The sequence below is a fragment of the Glandiceps talaboti genome, chromosome 11 (assembly GCF_964340395.1).
Source record: "Glandiceps talaboti chromosome 11, keGlaTala1.1, whole genome shotgun sequence".
Lineage (NCBI taxonomy): Eukaryota > Metazoa > Hemichordata > Enteropneusta > Spengelidae > Glandiceps > Glandiceps talaboti.
Window position 1 is genome coordinate 13170580 of NC_135559.1, and position 23179 is coordinate 13193758.

At 36.0% G+C, this 23179-nt stretch overlaps 1 protein-coding gene across 4 annotated transcripts in view; it reads right to left on the bottom strand.

The window, feature by feature from the left end:
- Positions 1 to 1001: 1001 nt before the first annotated feature.
- The window catches only part of LOC144442851 (transcription factor Dp-1-like), a 54475-nt gene continuing 32297 nt past the window's right edge, over positions 1002 to 23179 (bottom strand). For 2 of the 4 annotated variants that reach the window (XM_078132238.1, XM_078132242.1), the window contains 8 exons: positions 14787 to 14850; positions 10584 to 10705; positions 9326 to 9477; positions 7779 to 7944; positions 6265 to 6477; positions 5872 to 6023; positions 5015 to 5181; positions 1002 to 4530 (listed from right to left, as the gene is read on the bottom strand). In XM_078132238.1, coding sequence (XP_077988364.1) covers positions 4154 to 4530; positions 5015 to 5181; positions 5872 to 6023; positions 6265 to 6477; positions 7779 to 7944; positions 9326 to 9477; positions 10584 to 10705; positions 14787 to 14850 — 1413 coding nt within the window. In that variant the 3' untranslated portion in view covers positions 1002 to 4153. Of the gene's footprint in view, positions 4531 to 5014; positions 5182 to 5871; positions 6024 to 6264; positions 6478 to 6821; positions 6825 to 7778; positions 7945 to 9325; positions 9478 to 10583; positions 10706 to 14786; positions 14851 to 18448; positions 18472 to 23179 lie in introns of those variants that run through there. The other 2 variants (XM_078132239.1, XM_078132241.1) reach the window with 2 other exon arrangements.

Genomic DNA, 23179 nt, shown 5'->3' on the forward strand with positions numbered 1-23179 from the left:
AAACTTGAAGTTCATACGAGTCTTCCAGATATGCACACTGTGTACGTAGTCTGTAAGGAACTAGGTATGCCTCACACATTAACTAAATCCTCTCCTCGACCCGCCATTGAGGGCGGGATGACATGTATATAAGAGGCTGATCTACATCATGTAATCCATCTGTCTATCCTTTCTGATATATATTACATGTGAAAAATGACCACAGAGCGTTTTTTTTTCATGAACTCGCCCCTGACATAAAGCTGCTGGGTGATCCCTGTTGTACATTGTGGTAGAAAAACAAACATTCCACTATTACATGTGTTGTATGTATGTATGTATGTATGTGTGTGTGTGTGTGTGTGTGTATGTATGTATGTATGTATGTATGTATGTATGTATGTATGTATGTGTGTATGTATGTGTGTGTGTGTGTGTGTGTGTATGTATGTATATGTGTATATGTGTGTGTATGTATGTATGTATGTATGTATGCATGCATGTGTGGATGTATGTATGTATGTATGTATGTATGTATGTATGTATGTATGTATGTATGTACGTACGTACGTACGTACATACATACGTACGTACGTATGTGTGTGCAAGTGTTTTGCAAGTCTGTGTGTGTGGTTGTGTAAAAGTGCACGTTGTTTATGTGGCGTGTGTGTGTGTGTGTGTATTTGGTTGTGTGTGAATATGCATGCTGTGCATGTGTACATGTGTGTTTGTGGGAGTGTTATATGTGGTTGTGTGTGTGGGAGTGTTGTGTGTGGTTGTATATGGGAGATACAGAATTATGTGTGGTAGTGTGTATTTGTATGTGTATGTGTGTGGTTGTATGTGGGAGTGTTGCATGTGGGAGAGTTGTGTATGGCAGTGTGTGTGTCGGAGTGTTGTATGTGGTTGTGTTGTTTGTTTGTGTGTGGGCGAGTGTTGTGGGCATACATTAATTCAAAGACACAAATCTGTAGACTGCAAAAATGCTATTATATTTACACTTTTCAAGTTTGAAACTCAGCTTTTAATACTGTACATATACATGGGATTTGTTTGGTATTTCTTCTCTTCGCATAATTATTAGAAAGAACTGTAAAATCCTAAAGCAGTCATCAATTTTTTTTCTGAAACAAGATACATAGTGGAACTGTGAAGAATTCTGTTTTAAAAGAAGGGTTTCCTAACAATTGGAAACGGCACTGTCAATGTACAATAACTATACACCTATTCCCCCTCCAACAAAACTTGTATAACCCCCTATGAATAATCAGCCTACACCATTTCTTGTGATCACCTGCCTATGGATGTGAGCCCTACCATTATGGAAAAGGGGGGATGGGGGGTTTTCAATTCTACACGATGAACTTACACTGTCGTTTTTTAAAAAGTGGAATGGATCTTTTTTTGTCTTATGATGAAAATACTTACACAACAATCAAACTAACTCAATGTCTTATCAGCAAACTAAAACTGTCAAAAACAATATTTGGTGATATTTAAATACAGACATGATTTTTTTTTTACACATTCAAAACACTTGAAAAGTGCAAGTATTTCACTAGCCTGTTTACGGTGCTGTTGAGAGACATTGCTAGCTGGTTGTACCTCCCTAGCCCCCACATCAACAGTATACGATACTGTTAAGCGACATTGCTAGCTGGTCGTACCTCCCTAGCCCCCACATCAACAGTATACAATACTGTTAAGTGACACTGCTAGCTGGTCGTACCTCCCTAGCCCTTGCATCAACCGTTTGTCATGATTACATTGTCAAAACTGATAACGGATTGAAAATTTCACCCAATAGCCTGGGCGATCACCGTGTGCAGTCCTTTCTACCATGACGACTACTGTAGTTTGACTGTCATTATTCAAATGAATCAGTATGTAAATATACACACATAAAGTGACGTGTGGCAAAACTTGAAGTAGACTTCACATATGGTTATGTAAATTAACTGTACGTGGTGCTTGATAACGACTTTTGGGGGGGATGTGGGTGTTTTAACCATTTGACAACGCAGTCAAGACAAGTTGTTGATGCGAGGACTGGGATGTACAACCAGCTAACGATGCAACTTAACAGCACCACAAACAGGCTAGTATTTCACTGTAAAAAATTGCAAACTAATATTGGATGGTCAAAAAACTGAACTAAGAGATTTCTAAACACTGTCAAGAGCTATTTTTGGTAATATCAGGTCAACAACGATTATCTGAATGTTATAAGTGTGTCATCATTAAGGTTCCTCCATTGTTGGATTCAAAATATTGAATTAACCAACGTCCTACAACAGTACATTTATTTTCATTTATCTTCATTACTTAAAAAATTGAAAATTGTTGTAGTTTTGACAAGTAAACTATATCCAACTCTAGGAGTAAATGGAGATTACGCTGATTCCTTGTTGCATTTATTTGATAGCCGACACAATAGAGTGTGAAGTATGGCAGTCAGTTAAAAAGATTGAAGCAAGCAAGCATATGCATTTAATCACACAGGAGACTTTGATATGAAAGCAGTGATAACTTTACATGTTCTGGTAGTAACAACTCGATGCTATGGGAAATATACTACAATGCTAAGCCACTAGAGGGCGCCCTTCAATGATGCATGAGGGCGCTCTTTCTAGAAAGTTGGGGATAGATTTTCTTTACTACAAACCATAGACACTACTTTCATACAAACTAAAGGTGACTCTTACAAAATATTTCTTCATTTTTGGGGGGTTGGCATAACACTTTTAGCTAGTAGAAAATTTTCGATGACATCAATCGAAAGGAATTTGCAGCTGTGCATAAATACAAAGATATGTAGCCTACACAAGTAGTAGAGTGATATTTTTAGTTGCTATGTACCATTTTTTTTAGTTGCTATGTACCAAGACTGAGAGTAGCAATGACACTGGATTGACGCATTGGAGTGATGGGTGAACTGTGAAAGTGTCGTGAAAATGGTTGACTGAAATAACACCACATTTGATAAGAAATGAAATTGCTGAGTTTTGAGTAAGTGTGCCCGTTTCTTTGTACTTTGTACGCTGTGATGCCATATTCAGACCATATTTGACACAGACAACATTTTGTGTCGAGAATTTGTGCTTCCTTCATACTGGTTCAACAAATTTTTTATGGGCCGATAAATTGACACAGATACAGAGGTGACGTTTCTGTCTTTATGTAGGCACCCAAAGTATGCATATTAGACACAAATCGCATGTAGCGGGAGATGTACAGAAATTTCATAAGAAACTATCAAACGTCAGTATTCATTTTGATGAAGTAGTTCAAAATATTACTTGATCAATAACTTTCCACATACGTTTCTCCACACACCTACTTTAACCGAATCTGCATCCCAACAAAACTTTAAGAGTCTCAGCGAAATCATGAAGTGGGCACACTGACTCAATACTCATGTCGAAATCACTCAAAGTGGAATGATACAGTGTTGTGAAGTAAGCTTGAAGTAAGTGATAAAACACAAAACACTGCATAACCATGGCAACACGCTAATACAAAAACTTACACTTCATTATACGGATAAGACCAGTCACTGACATCGACATTTTTTCGTATTTCTGGATTTTGGAACAAAAACCTAGTACGATACTGGACCTGGTCTTTCCTGTTGGTATTATTTTTGTTTTGTTTTTAATCTTTCTGCACTTATATAGCTCTACAGCTAAAAAGATGGATTTCTTTTTTTGGATTCTTGGGTTTGTCTGTAAAATTCAACCTCCTCTGGAATTGGCATAAATTCCTGCATAAATCGTTTTTTTGGGTTTCTAGAGACAACATTCTGTCAATTAACAAAATACAATGTTCTGAGGAAAAAAAATTGTCTTCGTAGCAGTCAATATTTTAAAGTAAACTACACTGTCACTTGCTAGTAATGGTAGCAGTAGACAGTAATATTAGCTTTGAAAAGCTGAAATATTTTGCTATCTTCTTGCATTGATGATTCAAGCCTTGGTAATTTTTTTCTAATTTCTTCATTAAAAACATTCGTTCATTCCAATCTCATTCGGTAATTACTCAAGATATACATCTCTCTTGTTTCTTTTCATTTCCCCCGACTCCCTGTAGAAAAAATGGCAGACCTTTTGCCGCCAAATTGTCTGTCCAGCATGGTTTGTTACATTTGACATTCCCAAATGCAAAGTCCCCATGTTCAGTCCCCGTTTCCGAAGGATTCATCAGAGTCCATGTAATCGGAAGACGGCGTATCTGTAGCACCCCTTGACGGGCCCATGTCTGAAAACGAACCGAGACTAGACGTTCTGGAAACTTGTGGGTGTCCACTTGTCACCATGGCAACTTCTTGATCAATATTCATAGGTTGCGAAAGTGGTGTTGCTAGCGGTGATGATGATCCCTGACTGGCGAGGGCAATTCCAGAATCTCTTAAGGCATGGTCATCGGACGATGCAGTACTGGATAATCCAGGAATGCTGGCTGTCGTGACCGTGGCAGTAGCTGGTAGACCAGTCTTGATACCGCTTGGTCCAGCAACTATGGAGGTACTGGATGATGTTTTCTTGGCAAGTTCTGAAAAAACACATCATACATAAATTTAGCATTGATTTTGGGCTGGGTTGTACTAAACTCTGATTTCAATTGAGAATAGTTTACACATCTAGCCGCATAGTGATAAAGCCAGCAAATGAACAGTTGGACAAAAACCTGTCTGAGTTCGTTACTACAGGTGTGCATGAGATTAAAGTTGACCTTTTTGTTCTATTTTGACCCTCTAGCATGAGGTAAAATGTTTTTACAAGTTCCATGAATTGAAACGAAAAACAATAACATTGGGCAAAGAGTGCATGCTTACTATGTAAATTGAAAACTGAAGCTTACAATCTCAAAATTATTACTGTGTGAAGAAAGCATGACGTGGTATAATTACTAATTTATGTGACACATGAAAATAACATAATGTTGAGCAAACATTACTCGTAAATAATAAGAATCCTTGGTCGTGGTACAAGAATGCATTATCACTCATTTACACAACTATTTGTTAGACTCTTACCTAGTACGTATGGTTCAAGGGCCTTAGGCACCATAGTTCTGGCTGTCTTCAGATTTTCTTCACTGCATTTACCTGCCTCCAAACCATATGCCATACCCATTCTTTTAAGCACCTCTATGTCATCGTGAATCTCAAAGGTATTATCAAAATTGAACAAGTATTCAAATCTGTCAAGAATAAGGCGGGAAATGCAAACATGAGTACGACAGATATCTGCTCCAGTATAGACACCAGGATGTGTGTCTATCTAAACTTGATTCATATGAAAAACTTGTTCAGTTTCTGCTTATCTACTAGTTTCTGTTACCCAGACTCCTCTAACTTCTGTCACACCCCGAGAGCTGGGGGAAATACATCTAGTAAGTGATTTGAAAGTAAGATGGCGACTTTTACTAGACTTAGTCTCTGATTGGATGAAAATGATTCACAATTTTCATTTTTATCAACTCAATATATTTCACAGAAATCATGGTATTTTTTGTTGTTGAAAAAGTGTTTAGAAATTAGATTAACCAAAATATTGTTAGCAAGAGTTGCTACTGTGTGATTTTAATATTGAGGTCATATTGTGGTCAACCTCTCTGTGCAGCCATCTTGTGGCTCATTGATGATGCTGTATTCCTACAGACTTCTGGGGCCCGTATAAGTCAGAGGAGTCTGGGTAACCAAGACTATCTACCTATCTACAGGTGTTGACATGTAGGACACACTGACTTCTGTAATATTATGGTTCTGTAAACTAGTCACCATCTTTTTCACAGGGGCAATAGAGTTCAAATATACCCTGAGGCCCCCCCCCCCTCTCATTTTACTAGGCGCCACAATGAAATAACTGAATGAAATACCGATGTACTTACTTATCATTGGATATGCTACAATCAATAACAGTCTTCTTACTGGTATTTACAATTATAAATGGCAAATGTATTGCTGAATTTGCTGTAGGTGGACCAGTGCTTGTCTGTTCCATTCTTTTATTCCTCTGGACTAAGTTTTTGAAGGCAATTTGCTGCATAAAAGAAATGAGAGACGATATGAGTGAGGATTACTGAGGTCGGTTTGGTGACCTTTGACATTCAACTGAATTCTGGGAAATCCAATATGGCCGACACATTGTAAAGAATGCACTCTTGTATTTCTGGTACGAGTTAATGCTTTCTCATGTCAAATGATTGAAAGTCTCCCAAAAATTGTTAAACATGATAATTCTGGCAACATTTTACTAGCATCATTAAAACATTTCCTTTTACCTGTAAAATAAGTTCTTGTAATTGTTGCGTCTTCTGTCGTATTCTGTCTTCTTTCTGTTTCTTTTCTAATTCTAAATTTGCACATTCCTGAGCCGAGTTTGTAGGCAAACCAATCCACTTAATCTCTTTCTTTTCTTTGGAAATGATATTCATGGCCATTAAAACATTTAGTGCATCGTAAACCCTTCTCCTGATGTTCTTCTGGTCATAAGCCTGTCAAATAAATACAGTATGAATCATTCATGCTGACATTTTCAAACGACATGCAAGTCAAGACAAGAATCCCCAATGCAGTATGGAGTGACTGTATACTGCCCTCAACTGCAGAAAACACGATGTAGCAATAGTAACAAGTCACTTGATTTGCTGGTGCGACATTCAGCACTTACAACGTTCATGCTTGATTGGTCAATACAAATTTTTCATCTTACAAGTATAAATGTAGCTCATATACATTCACATAAATAAAAATTCATTTCTTTGAAACACTACCTTTGAGGGCAAAAACTAAATTTTTTGGTCACAAATTTAGATTTTTCTCCCATCAGTAAGACCACTTGCTGTGTATTATCATTGCTAAATGTAAAATAGTAACTTAAATAAGAAATGCCTTTCCAATCAAGTTCTGACTCACTACCCACAATTTGATTTAAGTCTGTCCCACTTTTCTCCCTGGCTGCACATTTTACATTCCATTTCTGCCACATTTCCATTTATTTTTCTACATCACTTCATAGGTCACCACGTCTGAATTCCGTACGACGTAAACTAACAAAATTTTAGATAGCTTTTAAAGCTGCAATGGAAGCCCCCTTGCCACCCTTTTCTCTTCTTTGCACTTGAATTGACTGACCCTAACTTGAGCACAAACGCATTTCTAGTGACTTCTGTCTCCCCTTTTTTGTCATTTCTTTCAGCACTTTATTATTTTCATGGTATTGCGCAATCCACCTGGAGAATGCAATGTGTTGTACTGAATGGCATATCTTGGTGTCCACGCTTTCCTAAGAACAACTGCTTGGAAAGATCAATTTACTTCCTATTTTAGGAAGGAGCACTTTCAACCCAGATGTGGCATTGAGAGGTAAACATGTAAGTAAGAATTTATAGCTAACTAGCTATTAGAATATGTTTACTGTGGTCGCAAATTATGTGGGTTTTTTGTTAGTATCTTTAATTTCAAAATCTGTGCTTACATATAGTTTGGGACCATACATCATTTCAAAACACAAAAGTCCTTTCCATGGAGAGGTTGGCAACCAAGCTAACATATATTAGATGTTTACCTGATCTGTGAGTGTATACACTATATTTACCTGATCTGAAAGGGTGCATATATTGGATATTTTACCTGATCTGAGGGTGTACATACTGGATATCTACCTGATATGAGGGTATATATACTGGATATTTTACTTGATCTGAGGGTGTACATACAGGATATTTTACCTGATCTAAGGGTGTATATACTGCATACTTTAAGTGATCTGAGGGTGTACATATTGAATACTTACCTGATCTGTGGGTGTCATTAGCCTTGTAGGGTCACTGAATTCTGCCACTAATTCATCGGCCACTTCATTGTAAGACGTCACACCTTTCTTCTGCACCTTCTCACAAACTTTCATTGAGAAATGCCGAAGACCTTTGCCACCCTTTTCTCCTTTTTTCTTCTTTGCACTGTGAATAGATTCGGGATGATGAAATTACAACAAGGTTGGGAAACGGGGGGAATATTCTAAAAAAACTTTCCTTAATTTCCTTTATATTATACCATACTTATGTTTGGGAACCCTGGTTAAAATAACTGGGGTTAGATTTTACCTGCTTACTGCCCCTTCACAAAAACACTGCCCTAGGGCAAATACAACACCACTTGTGCCTCGCTGTATGCAAATTGAGGTCACTAGAGGTCACTGGTCCATACCATGTGACACGATCACTGAAGGCTGTACATGTATAAAAATAAAGTGTTTTAGAAGTATGACACTTGACTAATATTACATGCTAACATTTAGAATTCATGTATGTAAATGTTTTACTAAACGTCAGTAAAATATGCAGATCATTGGCAGTCATGGGGCTGATAAAATATTGATCACATAATTCTTAGAGAGGCAGACAATTATGTTTACTACTGCCTCCTGTGACTCATAAAACTTACAACCACAGAGACATGTCATTTTATTACTAGCACACTTCAAGTCATTAAACATGAGATCATATACCTAGATCTTGTTAGGGACGATCGTACGATGTCACAACCTCAATAAACAAACTTAGTTCGTTTAAAGGGGTAGGGACCCCGAACTTCATTTCCACATTTTTTCCAAATTTCGAAACTTTCACACCTACCATGATAACACGTTCTGTATTTACGACCGAGATGTTCATAAGTTGATTAAAATTCACTACTAATGTGCCTACACAGTGCTGTATTTCTGGTTAGTATTTTAATGAGTTTACAATGTTTTTACATTTTATCGATTGTAGTGGTGTCACTGCTCCAATTTCCACCATAGATTATACACTATATATATATATAAATGTGTCAGCGTCATACTTGAGAATATTTGTGTAGGGGCAAGGTGAGGGCGAGGGTAAGGGTTTTGTTCATTCACTGAGCTTGTGTGATATTGTGCGACCATCCCATATGTTGTAGGGTTTATGACCACCGTGTTCTTTTACATCTTTATTTTATCCTATTGTTACGCAAATAACCCACACCACACTACTATTTTCTAAGTAGAGCATAACCCAATTTTTTAAATATGGCATTGAATGTTCCTTGACTTTGAGTTCATATGTATCAAATGAAAATTTCTCCTCACAGTCAAAGAATGTTTTCTAACTTAAATCCAAAATGTTTGCTGATGTCTTGATAGTGTCACTAAGGCTGTAGTTTGGATCAATGGCCTTTGAATGCAATAAATGACTTACTCACAAAAAAAAAAAAAAAAAAAAAAAATTGTTGATGAGACTTCAGCAAAATTTTGGGATTCGCTTACTTGACTCTGTGAGTAGAAATTTTAATTTTTTAAAGTTTTGAGATGTGTCTTACCTATCTGAGAAATCAGCTTCTACAAACTCATGTGTTCTTTTCCTTCCACCGGACCAATTAGGTGATTCAACAATAGGAAAGTGTACAAGATGTGGCGTCCTTGGACTTGCTATGATTGGTGTTGTCTGTGTTCTCTGCGGTGTACCAAGAATCTAGTTAACCAATCACAGTTAATGATGTCAGCGATATACTAAACTGGCAATCAAACATGACTCTGGTATTGGTAACCCAGCCTTCGGTTTAGATAGATGCAAACTAAATCTATTATTCTTCAATGTGGTAGATTACACAAGTGGGTGATAGTGATTCCTCTGTTGTGTGATTTTCATCACCCTGTGATCAAGATAGTGTGAACATTGGAAGTCCTAAAACAGTACACTGTAAGTTCATGGAACTTTGTCACTAAAACTCTGTGATGCCTCCCTACTGAGACTATAATTAAACCAACATCCATTCAATAGCTTATCACTGTTGTATCAACATATAGTGACAATAGTTGTAGTTTGTGTCTATCTTAGTAAACAGAAGGCTGAACTACCAGAGTGATATCATATAGGGTCTGCTTGTTTCTGAAAAACACAGTTACTGTAATATTTGGCAAAAAATATTCAACCATAATATTTGGCAAAAAATATTCAACCAGTAATTGATGACAGATACTTTCCATCGCATCGCTTCACTCCCCCCCCCCCCCCCCCCCCACTTGGCCGAAGGACTGACTGAATACAATAATCCTGTCCCCACCTGAATCGATGGATTCAAACTGAATAGATTAAATTACATCAGTTCAAAACCCATCCACACTTGAAAACTGAGCATAGATTTGAATCAATTCACTTTTGCCCTTTGTATCGTTTCTGAAATGATTTACTTTGTATCAGTTTAACCCCCTCCGTCCCCCTGTGGTGCTTTAAAATTGATTCACCTGAACCGATTCAAATTGGTTTCAGTGTGTATGTGAACAGGAGAACCGATTTCAAACTAAGTGGACATTCCACGTGGGGACAGAGCTAGTATTCTTTTATTTTGATTAGAATCAAATACAAGCCCTCCTGAAATTGATAAGACATCATACAAATTACAGTAATGTCAGCTATTTGTTAGGCACATGTCTGCGTGAAACCACCATATATTAGTAAATCATGCTATGCTACCCAAGAGAAAACTTGAGAATTGCTGTACAAGAATACAAAAGTCATTCTTACTGGTCAGAAAACCAAATATTTGCTGACAAGACACATTCTTTTTATGGTCTTACCATTGGGGATGACGCTGTGTTTGGATTATTCGTTGCTTGTAGTGCCTTTGGTAGAATATGATGCTCTATCTTCTGTGGTGATGGCTTTGGTGATAACGTGATGCCCGCTACCGGAACCATTGCTGTTTGTAAACAAACAAGACTTCAAGTCAGTCGGTATATTTTCACTATTAGTGTTTTTTGCTAAGGTTGGGGAACCACTGTCACCATGGTAACAGAAAGGTGCAAAAATGGCAGTGTTTCCATATAGAGTCTATGACAATTTTGTTTGAGAACCCAGGTAAAATGACATGGGAACCCCAGTACAGATTTTACCTACTTACTGCCCTTAGCAAAAACACTGACTGTTCTGGAGGACACTGTTCATGCAAGGCAGTGGAGAAAATATTCACCAACCATCAAATGCATTATGTAAATGACCAAACACTGTGTCCTCAACCATGTGCACCTTTTTATTGACAAATAAACAAGGCTGCTTAGATAGCGTGTATTGAGAAGGCTTGTACACTTTATGTTTTATTGATATATTTTGAATGTCTACTTTTATACCCACATATAAAACTGGTCAAACAAATACGAATAAACAGAGTAAAACTATTGAACAGAAACCGATCTAACTTAAAAGTATGTAGCTAACGGTAGTTCTTTACAACGCCACTCCAAACACTTGTTTACAACACCACTCCAAACACTTCAAATAATTACCATGTACAAAGTCTGTTTTGCAATGGTAATAAAAAGGCAGAAGAAAAATTTGGTATTAAAGAATTTTCCAACAAACTATGCTCAAGTGTTATTTCAGTTTCGATCCATCAGGATTACTACGAATAATTATGAAGGTCAAGGGTCACCACTGAATGCTTCACAGGTCCATAATTTGTTTACTGTTGTGATATTTTTAGACACTTTGATAATGTTTATAAATGTTCTGCAAATAACAGGATGGGTCATGAAGGCTTATTAGTCAACAATCTAGATGTCCTATGATAAATAAGGTGGAGAAGTATGTGAAAAGGCAACCTCTGACCTGCTGAGGTCAAAGGTCACCAGTCTCTGTCACTCATAAGTCAACATACCGATGTTGCAGTGATCTAAAAGGAAACCGAAACCTTAACTGGTAGAGGTCAAAGTTCACCCATATCTGGAAATCTATATTTTGTACCTGATGACATTTCTAGAGATTGAATAAATACGACTCTAGATTTGATGTCATATACATCTGGTCTGTGTGGTCGAACACAGCTTTCAAGGCTTCAGACCGACAGTGTCTTAAAATTTTTGTCAACCTGACATCTGAGTTGAAATAACAGAGTCATACTGAGTTTTTACACTCCATGTATTTCACACCTTTCTTATTTTCCATCTACATTAACACGTTTCTGCTATGTGATTTCACAAGATGGAATCCTACACTCAATAGATGTGAGAAAATAAGTTGACAGTGAATGACACTATATTTTTATGAAATTTCTCAAATATCTGTACTTTTAGGTAAAACTTTCAATATCAAGCACTAAATAATGACTACTTCTGTCTTTCTGATCTAAAACTGAAGGTGTTACTCAAAATATTTTTAGACATACGACAAAATTTTGTTCACTATGATTTAGAAGGCAAGTACATGTACATTGTGATACGATGGTGATGAATCCATTTACACATATCTCACTGACTATAAGTGGTGCCGACACTTGAAGTTTACATTTCCAAAGTTGCCACATCTTATGACGCAGTAGCTTTTCAAGGTTGCTTCAAGTTCGTTACGTGAACTGATTCACTCAAAACAGGTTTCTGTCACCACGAAAAAACTGAGCAATGGATTTTATTGATAAACCGGTTTCGAACTGCTTTAGTTTACTTTGAATTGGCTTGAAACTATGGTCATCTTCTTTAAACAATATGGGTTCAAAACTGATTTGGTGCTTGGGGACAGTAAAACAGTCGTTGATTTTATTTTGAACTAGTTCAAAATTCCCATGTGGGGACATATCCATCACCAATTTTTACATGCAAACATTCACATCAAGGATGACTCAGCTCACTTCATGTCATACAACCCTATTTTTTCTAAGAGGCAAAATAAAATAAAATTTGTGTTTTCGATAACCCAACTGATTCTAGTTTAAGTTGCCGAACCTAAAACATTTTTTAAAACATTTAAAACAAAAAGATAAGAAATTCTTTGTCTTCTTGACCTTCATGCATGTCTGTTTTCTTTCCCCGGTCATGTCTGTATGTATTTCATCAAACTATCACTATTCTGACCAACATTTTGTTTGCTTTGGGGTCAAAGCAATATTTTTCCAAATTAAAAACATACCCAATTTTCTATTGCCATGTTAGCGGAAACACACACAGTTTTTAAATATTTTTTGCCTTAGGATATTATCTTGTGTGTTGACGCCGAACAGAGTGTTTGTGATATTGGAACGAAAAGTGTGATTTACGGAGACAGCTGTGTTAGCTAGATAAATAACAATGAATTTTTTCTGTCGGTTGACTTAGTTGTTAAATAGATTTTTTTTTCAATGCATCAAGTCAATATTTATTCATCTAATAATAATGAGTCTGTTGGCTATGGCAATAAACTGTTATCAATATTGGCATAAAAATCATCTCACACAATGCACAACAATGTGCTCTCTAAGCCAATTTGATGCGCCACTGATGCACTAGTCTCGGTTCACCCAGCCTCTCTTGTTGCTGGTCTGTGTCTGGGAAAACCATGTTCGAACTACCCTGTGCAGGAAGTAGCCTCTGAAGCAGTGCATCATGAGGGGACTACTTCATGTCCAACATTGCAGGCTGAACGATTTGGGTACCTTCGCTACAAATTATAACTTCTCAAGCGACTGATATATATCAATTACGACAAAAAGGGTAGTTGGAACATGGTTTTCTCAGACTCTCATTTGGGGTGGTCTCGTAGGCAGAGCCCCAAGCAGCGAGAGGCTAGATAACCGACACTACTGACGCACAAAATTTCTTGTGACGCACTATGTGGTGAATCACAAGAAATGCCAATTTTTATCATTTTGACTCACAACAACAAAATTTGGATATCAACAGAGGGTACATTGGCGGAAAAACCACACTGTATATACAATTTGCATGAAGAAAAATCTTGTATCAATTTCTCACAAAAAAAGGGAAAAAGAATTCACTGTTTGTCCACAAATTTTTGTTGAAATATTACGTGGCTCGAATTTAATTTCTATGCCAGGTAGTCAGATTTAGCCAAGGAACTATTTCAGCTAAAATATTCTGTTGATTTCAGTTGGTCTAACAGACTATCATACAATGTTTAGTAGTCTATGTGTCCTGGACTACTGCTGATTTGGTAGTCTAAATATGAAGTTTAGTAGTCTATGTGTCCTGGACTACTGCTAATTTGGTAGTCTAAATATGAAGTTTAGTAGTCTATGTGTCCTGGACTACTACTAATTTGGTAGTCTAAATATGAAGTTTAGTAGTCTATGTGTCCTGGACTACTGCTAATTTGGTAGTCTAGATACAATGTTTAGTAGTCTATGTACCCTGTACTACTGCTAATTTGGTAGTCTAGATACAATGTTTAGTAGTCTATGTGTCCTGTACTACTGCTAATTTGGTAGTCTAGATACAATGTTTAGTAGTCTATGTGCCCTAGACTACTGCTAATTTGGTAGTCTAGATACAATGTTTAGTAGTCTATGTGTCCTGGACTACTGCTAATTTGGTAGTCTAGATACAATGTTTAGTAGTCTATGTGTCCTGGACTACTGCTAATTTAATAGTCTAGATACAATGTTTAGTAGTCTATGTGTCCTAGACTACTGTTAAATTTGAGAATGTGAGTAAAATTCTTGGGACAGTCGGTCGGTCAGTCAGTCGGTCGGTCGGTCAGTTAAAAAAGAAAGAAAATAAGAACATAATCTTAGTCATACACACTATATACACACATTTATATGTTTACATGAAAATATTATGGATGGCTTTGTTTTTGCTTCGGCTGTTGGGGAGCCTCGGTAAAAGAAAGGGAGAAAGGGGTAAAAAAATGGCAGTGTTTCCCCATACAGTCTATGGTAATTTTGTTTGGGAACCCAGGTAAAACATGGGAACTCCGGTAGATTTTACCTACTTACTGCATTCAGCAAAAACACTGGATGGTCAGGCTTTACAACATATCTGAATATAGAGACACAAAATTTGAATATTACTCACCTTTAGGATTTGTCTGCTCTTTATTATAATCCGTTAATGTGCCATTGGTGTCAATCAACCCCACCTGTAAACCACAACATAGATCAAATATTACAATCTAATCTACACATTATTGCATATACAGAATTTTAACGGCAACCATAAAATATATACAAAGTACACAGTGATATTCATATTACTTTTGTGCAATTTCCTGCAGAAAATAACATAAAATTAAAAAAAATTGAGATTTGCTTTCAAATTTTTTTAATGTAAATATTGAGAAATTTTCAATTGTTAAAAATCCACATTTGCTTCCAAAATGTTTTCAGACTGTGAGTAGAAATTTCAATTTGATGCTATAAAATTTTATACTTTCCAAGTTTATGACACATAGCAGGAGAAATACATCATTATTTTACAAATTTTGCAGTTGATGGCAACTCCTTTTTTCATCTGGTGCACAGGATATGATTTACAGACGGAACACACTTTGCGTCTCAACAGGACAAAAATTTATGATCACTTTGATCAGTCGAATGTCTTCTATGAACCGGAAATTTGAATCATCATGTTTCTTGGGCGTTATCAAACACAAAAGTTAATTGGAAACCAAGTTCTTTTACATGTACATGTTGATTTATATCACTTTGACACATAATATATAGATATTGCCATTTGCAATGAAGAATATCAATAAAATATTATTAACAAGACTAATCCATAACTATTTTCATAAAAAATATTGAGGTTTTTTATAAAACATAAAGCATGAATATTACACACAAATAAGCAAGAATATCATGCACAAATACATGATAGAAACAATTTGAAACCTAACACAACAATTTTCGTGAAAAAAATTTCACTTTTCGTCGGATTTGTGAGAATATTTGTCGCTGAACTATTGTCTAATATCTTGTGGCATGATAGGTCAGAGATCACACATCACATTAGTTGAAAACATGGAATGTATGAAGTTGAACCATGTTGTGTCCTCCTGTACTGTGACACACAATTTTCACAGAAGAATTCTCACAGAATAGAAAAACATTTTCTGGATTATTGTCTGGGATGAAGTACATACAACTTTGCAGCTTTTATAGCCTTGAAAACAAACTATAAAGTACAGTGAACTGAACAGTTTTGGTATGTCTATAAAATTGGGTAAATGAACCCATATTTCATTGTTTTACTTCAAAAATACAAGTGGATACTATTTGATGACAACAACCAGTACCAAGCATCAGAGAGACTTAGCTGTCTGTTGAAAATAGTTTGCCAGAATGTAGTCTGATAGTCTCTAGGTTACACAGAAAACTGACTTTTGGCAGATTGTTGACTGCAGTAGATCTGTACATATATCAATATTTACCCTTTGCTGGAAAATTCTTTTTATCATTTTTTGTATCTATATTATTATGCAAGACAAGTACACATCTTTTAAAAATAAACCTAAAAGATTACACAATATCTAACAGAATCACAGATGATAACAGTAGTCATGCCCCCTTCCATGTATATCATTTGGTCAATGATCAAAACATACATGGCGAAAATTAACAAACTCAAAATATAAACAAACCAAACCAAGATTTTCACTTCCTGTGAAAACCTCTCCCCCAACTGTGACTCTACAAAGAATTCTACTGAAGTCTTCATTATCCATAATTCTTTTTTTATCTGCTTTTTTTCGTACATTTTCAACAGCTGTGTCACTTTTGAATTCTGTCTGACCGGTTCATTACCAGCGGCAGCAACACCAAGAAAGATCATTTTGATGTTGACATGTATACAGATAGCATGGTTTTGGAGATTATGAATATTCAACTTTATTAATAACTAATTACCATATCCCTTGCATACTGAAGTACTATTTGCATAAATTTACATAATATAAATGAATAGCCTGGGTTCATGACAGCATTAAGATTAGATATGGTTGATAGGCAGCACTCTCATGCTGTTGCAAGCCACATAAGAAACTTCAACAATGACTGATTACCATATCCCTTGCATACTAACAGGTAATATTTGCATAAATTTACATAATGCATATCAATTACCCGGATACATGACAACACAGAGATACAGTAGATGGGCATGCAGGAATGTGATTCTGTTGCAAGTGAAATAGAGACATGTTTTTCTTTCTGTATCTTTACTATGTAATGTTATTTACAACAGACTTAATTTAGGTTATGGACATGTTAAATCCTATCTCTTGATATTCCCCTGGTAACAGAGTGAAACTTCACCTAGGAGATCTGCCATGGTATGTGTCTCTATGCTTGGGAGGGCACACACAAGCCCTGACATGTGCTACATATCCTCATTAGCATAAAATGCTACACAACTAACCCAACCGAAGTGACCGATACCTATTCTCTTGACCAGAGGAAAAAAAAATACAACCCCTATACATTTCTTTACATTGTTGAATTGAAAATCGTACACACTGTAATTGTACATTTTGCCTTGAGATTCGCTTGAAAAAATTGGCGCATAGGAAGTTTGCTTTACTTTGATTTTTATTAAATGTCGATGGAGTGTTTCAAGCTGCTGTAGAAATCATGTAGCAGATATACTTTGATATGCATATTCATCCATAGTACTTGATGGCAGTTACAGTTACAAGTCAAACGCAGTGACCCCCTCTTTATTTACCAGGAAGAAAGTAAACAAAAACCTACTTCTACTTTCACGAGAACACAATATTGTCGACCTTTACACACCGTACCTGATTTGAATTGAGAACTCTTGCTAAATTGTGTTCAAAATCTCAACGTTTTCTCATTTTTATGAGGAGATGGGGATCGGGGGTTGAAGCTTGAAGAAAAAAGTCAGATAGAACTTTTACTGTCTGCCATAAAAGAAACCTAGTGAATAATACACTAGTGGTCCAACAGCATTTCTTTCCATAAGAAAATGTACACACTCTTTTTAGCACAAAAAATATTCATTTGCTAAACACTTGTACATACACAAGTCATGAAAAAAAAAGACTTTAAAGAAAAAACTCATTCTGAAAACCATCTCAGTCCACAGTCCACACACACCCCACCCCTCCCAATTTCTTAACTTTGATGTGAACTAATAAAGAAATAAATGAATAAATAAATAAACAAACAATTTCATGGTACTGCTTATTCCACATGATACTTTGCAAGTTTCACATCCTACATAGATACTAAAAATTAAATTCTTGAAATTTTGAAACCTGTAGTTCAAGATCAACTCAGAAGGCTTCATCTTTTAACCTTGATTATTAATGTCTTGAAATTCTATGAAAGACTTTCCTCATCACAAATTGCAGCAAAGACAACAGAAATGTACAAACAACTTGAAATAAAAACACTACATTCATTTCATTTGTCGAAAATGAATATAGGTTTCCATTTCAAGATACTTAGATTGAAAATGATCATTGCGTCCATTAGAGGAAATTTAATACCAGTAAAATTAATTCATAATTCCTTTTCAACCGTGAGTATTCACAACACTGATGGATATATGAATGGTGGTCATATACATACATAAATATTATGAAATAAACATGCTATCTCCCTTTACACTTTGACCTGATACCCTTGACTGTTTTCAGTTCATTGCATGAAATGTATCACATCAATTAACTAAGTCTACTAATTGACTTATCATTGAAAGAATAAAGGACTGCCTACCATGATTGTAGTGCCCTGTTGATTCATTGGAAGAAGACCAGCTGATCACAAGGGAGAGAACCTCTATTACCTTAGGTGGTTGGACTCCCCAGCAGCATACCTTTTAACAATATGGCTGTATTTACTACCTAACTTGTGACTACTTGGCCTCTGACCATAACATGTTGCAGACTTTGTTTATTTGCTTTTTAATCTTTCATGTACTTACATCACAAAAAGGCCAACATGACTGGCATAATTTTAAAATTACAGTTGCACTTCATTTTTTTTTTAATAGGCAGATATACCTTTGACCAATATATATGTTACCTGTTCATACTTAAGCTACATAATTTTCAATCGTTTCTGTGTATGGTTTCTAAGTGAAAATAAAATCTTCATTATTTGGAAAACCACTTGAAAAATTCAAACCAAGATTAAAGGCATTATACTGGTATTTTCTGATATCCCAGATATCCTGACGCGAATATTAAAATCATCTGATACTATCACACGATAAATAAACATTTTATAGTTTATACAGATCTAGTCGGATTTCAGTCCTTCTTTTTAACCTTGAATGTGGATAAGTGTAGACATGTCAACACTGCTAATGTACAAACAAGGTCAAGCTATTGGCAGAAAATAAAAGGGCTGGATGTAAATACAACACTTTGGTAGTTAGTTGTGAATAGATCTAACCAAAAGGCCTTGTCTATCTTTTGTAACCCACTTCCTGAATTAAGGCATGTTTGGTACCATATTTGGTATCATCTAGCAAACACATGATATGAACAACGTAAGCGGTCATGTCTATTACAAGTCATTCATTCAAATTTGTTCATTCATTCATTTATTCACTCCTTCATTCATTTATTCACTCCTTCATTCATTCACTCCTTCATTTGCTGACTGAATAAATAACTTATTTTCATTCTCCATTTTCCCTTCTGAACACAGCCAATACAAACAATGCATGAATACCTACTCCCTAAATAAACCTTCATTCAAAGGTTAGACCTGGCAAATGTGTCTTTTTGAAAGGAATTGATTAATTTCAACTTCCATATGCTGAGCACAGATACTTCAGAAGAATAGACATGAAATTAGATAGTACTAGGGTGGGGGTGGGGGTGGGGGTAACGGTTATCGGAGGACACATCCCACCACCTTTCCCTCTCTGAGTCACATATTAGGATTTTAAATAAACAATTGTTTGATAAGTCTGCACATACTAAACTATAAGCAATAGTACTTCTATCAACAAATACTCAGAATTTGAGTTTGAATCATCGGCTCACATTTACTTTCATCATATTGCTCCCTATCATACTAAGTTTTTCACTTGACTAAGGAAATATATTTATTTTCCAAAACTTCCCACTAACATGGTACCAACTTGTGCATTTCACATTTTACTTCACTTCTTCACTTCTGCATCATATAATTTATTTGATGACTTTGTATTTATATACATTATTTCAGAGAGTAGTCAAGGATCTGGTTACTTAGCAACCAAAGCATGGAAGGAGGAAGCGAGCAAGCCCAAATCTGAAGTACCCGACACGTCTTGCCTCTGAACTCAGTATATAATAACTATTGCTGAACTTGAAAAAGTTATGTAGGACAGATATCAATGGAGAAGTATTGTTAACAACTTCTAAGGGACCCATCCTCCAGACAATTAGCTAGCTAGATAGATTTCACAGGTCATCATGCCAACGGTCACATTAGACATCATTTCTTAGCCAATAATTAGTTGCAAGCTTTTTAATCTTATCAAGTTGTCATGGCAACAGCCTCCATCCTCCCTTCAATGCATCTGAAAACCTTGAGGTACTTTTTACATTTGTCTAAGTGGTCAATTTCTTTCCACTTGTAAATTCATAACAGTGCTACGGATCTATGAATATCTATTTCCTTTTCCTTAGTATCTCTTACTAGTAATTCCCGGAAATTTCTTCTCACACAAGTCCCATGTGGCTGATTTTTTTTTTTTTTTTTTTTTACAAATGTATGACATTTTTTACAGCAGAACACAAATCTACTCCATGAACACTTCATTTGCAACATTGTTGCAGAAATTCTAGAGGTAGGGGTAACCTGTTACAAACAGTGAAAGTAAACAAATGAATTGGATTAATAACACTTGGCACAGCATGTTGGAAGTACAGAGACTTGTATTACATTCCATCATTTGATAAGAACAGCTGTATGGCCTCTTTAGATAGTAGTTCACATTCACAAACAAATTTCCAGTTCCCCTGGCATTTCATGCACACATAAAGAGGCCATAAAACTGTTGTTATCAAACCATGGTGTGTTATACAAGTTTCTGCTGTTCCATCCTGCTGTACCAAATGTTATTAATCCAATTCATTTCTTTACTTCCTTGTTTGTAACAGGTTCCATATGTCCACGGTCTGATGTCGTCAGTTGTATAGTGTGGCTAGAGTGAGCTGATATAGTAGAAAACATAGACTTTTTACTATCATCCATCATTGTGAGAATTGTTTTTGGTCAGCGCACACAATATTTAAATACCCTCAAGTAGATCCTTTTTTTAGTGTTTGTCCATCCCATGCAGTCTGCAGATCTGGAAAAACACAAAAAATAACCCTCCCTACTTCAGTGAAGACAACGGCAGAGCCAATCATGAACAAGCAAGTGACATCTGCCCCACATACACACTTGTTCTAAAGTACGTAATAAAAAGAACAGTAACTGCCATAAATAGTAGATTGAGTGACGGGTTTGTTGAGAATAAAAAAAAATAAAAAAATAAAAATTCACTTCATTGCACCACTTTAAACAAAATGTCCTGATGAGAAAACAATTCCCTCTTTTTTTTCTTTTTTTTGGCCTTAGTTATATCAACGTGACCAATAATTTCATTACGTAAACACAATTTTATCTGGGGGTGAAAACAAGATTTTCTGGACAAACTTACATGGTGTCATTATGAATCTTAATAAATTATCTCTGGTATCATATGTTTGCTATGTCAGTAATATTACTCACAGTGTTTGTCTGTTAATATCTTATTTATTAAGTAACATAACAATCATTTTGTCACTATTCATGAAGTTTTTCTGAAAAGCATGCGTGCTTTGGAATATTTTCTGGGTGATTAGCTGTTCCAATTAATATACTATCTGTCATTTAACAGTTAACAGATAGAGCAAACAATATCCAACGTCCTTGGAATTACGTCCATGCATTGTATGCAGATTGATTGATGATGTAATGTAATTACTACCACTGGCACCGTTGATTAGAGATGGCCCGGCCCGAGATCAAACTGTCGTTTCATCGATGGTCAAAATCTGATTAAAATCTGATGTGGTGAAAACGACTGGACTTCTTTATTAACCTCTATATTTCCATCGTTCTGTGTCGGGTTTTTTTTTTGAGGATGTACGCCACCTTCCCACATCTGACCCTGTGTAATAGAACATTTTGTTTGAATCTCAAGGATCTTGAAAGGTTTCTCCAACCTATCAGCACGCTTCTTTCAAAATTGTTCGGAGAGACGACTCCACCATCGATGGGTCATGTCAACACAATCTTCCGAGTGTATGTTTGTTTGCTTGTTTTTTTTCATTTCTCCAGTGAGCACAGCTGCCAATGTGATGCTGCTCATCCTGATTGGCTACTCACAAGCGTGAGATTCAAACAAGATTTTTCTATCACACAGGGTGAGATGTTGGATGGCGGCAATCACCCGAAACAAAACAAATGACACAAAATGATGGAAATAGAGGTAAATAAAGACACCTAGCCACTTTAACCACATCAGATTTTAATCAGATTGATTGATAGTGGACAATTCAAACTGGTTTTGAAGGTACAGAGAAGTCTTCTCCATGTCACACTATCAAACTAACATAAATTTACTCACAGACACATGTGAAAAAGGAAGCAACTTCAATTAGGTTCAATTCAAATTCAAAGCCAGTTTTAATATGTCCACCCCTGACTGAACGATGTTCACACATCTCTAAATAATGGTGCAAGGGTTGTATGACAGGTATCTCTAAATAATGATGCAAAGGGTTGTATCACAGGCATCTCTAAATAACGGTGCAAAGGGTTGTTGTACTTTCAAACACAGTCTTTCAACATTTGTTAGATGTTAATTTCTTTATGGAATAACAACTTTTTTTTATATCTTCCATTATAGCGTTATTATTAGCTTGGACATACCAGTCAAAGTAATTAATTGACCTAATGAACAGATACTAGGTTGGCGACAAGCTGTAATTAACATTATTTAAATATGCATAACTAAAAGCCTCCACCCACACACACAGTAACAGGAGGAATCGATCTTACGCTTTGGCTGACTGGTTTTGTTCATTTTTATTTTGAAAGGTATAGTCGTAAAGTTGATGTATTTATATTTAGATGACATACGTTGTATTTTCTGAAACCGTGTACGGCATCAACCCTGGAAATTCTAAAGACATAATACCAACATACGAGTGCGTTGCCATGTTTTTTGTAACAAAATAATACCCAAATAATACCAAATTTAATACCAGACCATGCAACAATGTCAAAGCAGCCGCAATACATCTGTTACAAAATCTACTTGTGTATGTGACACGCATAGACATAATATCGACCAAAAGTGCAGTTCGGCACTTGACTGATTTTGTGGCTAATATTATTGCTAAGGACTTTATGTGTGTACACATGCATTTGTAATTGGTTAATAGGACTCTCAGAAAAGTAGGTTACAACTCATTG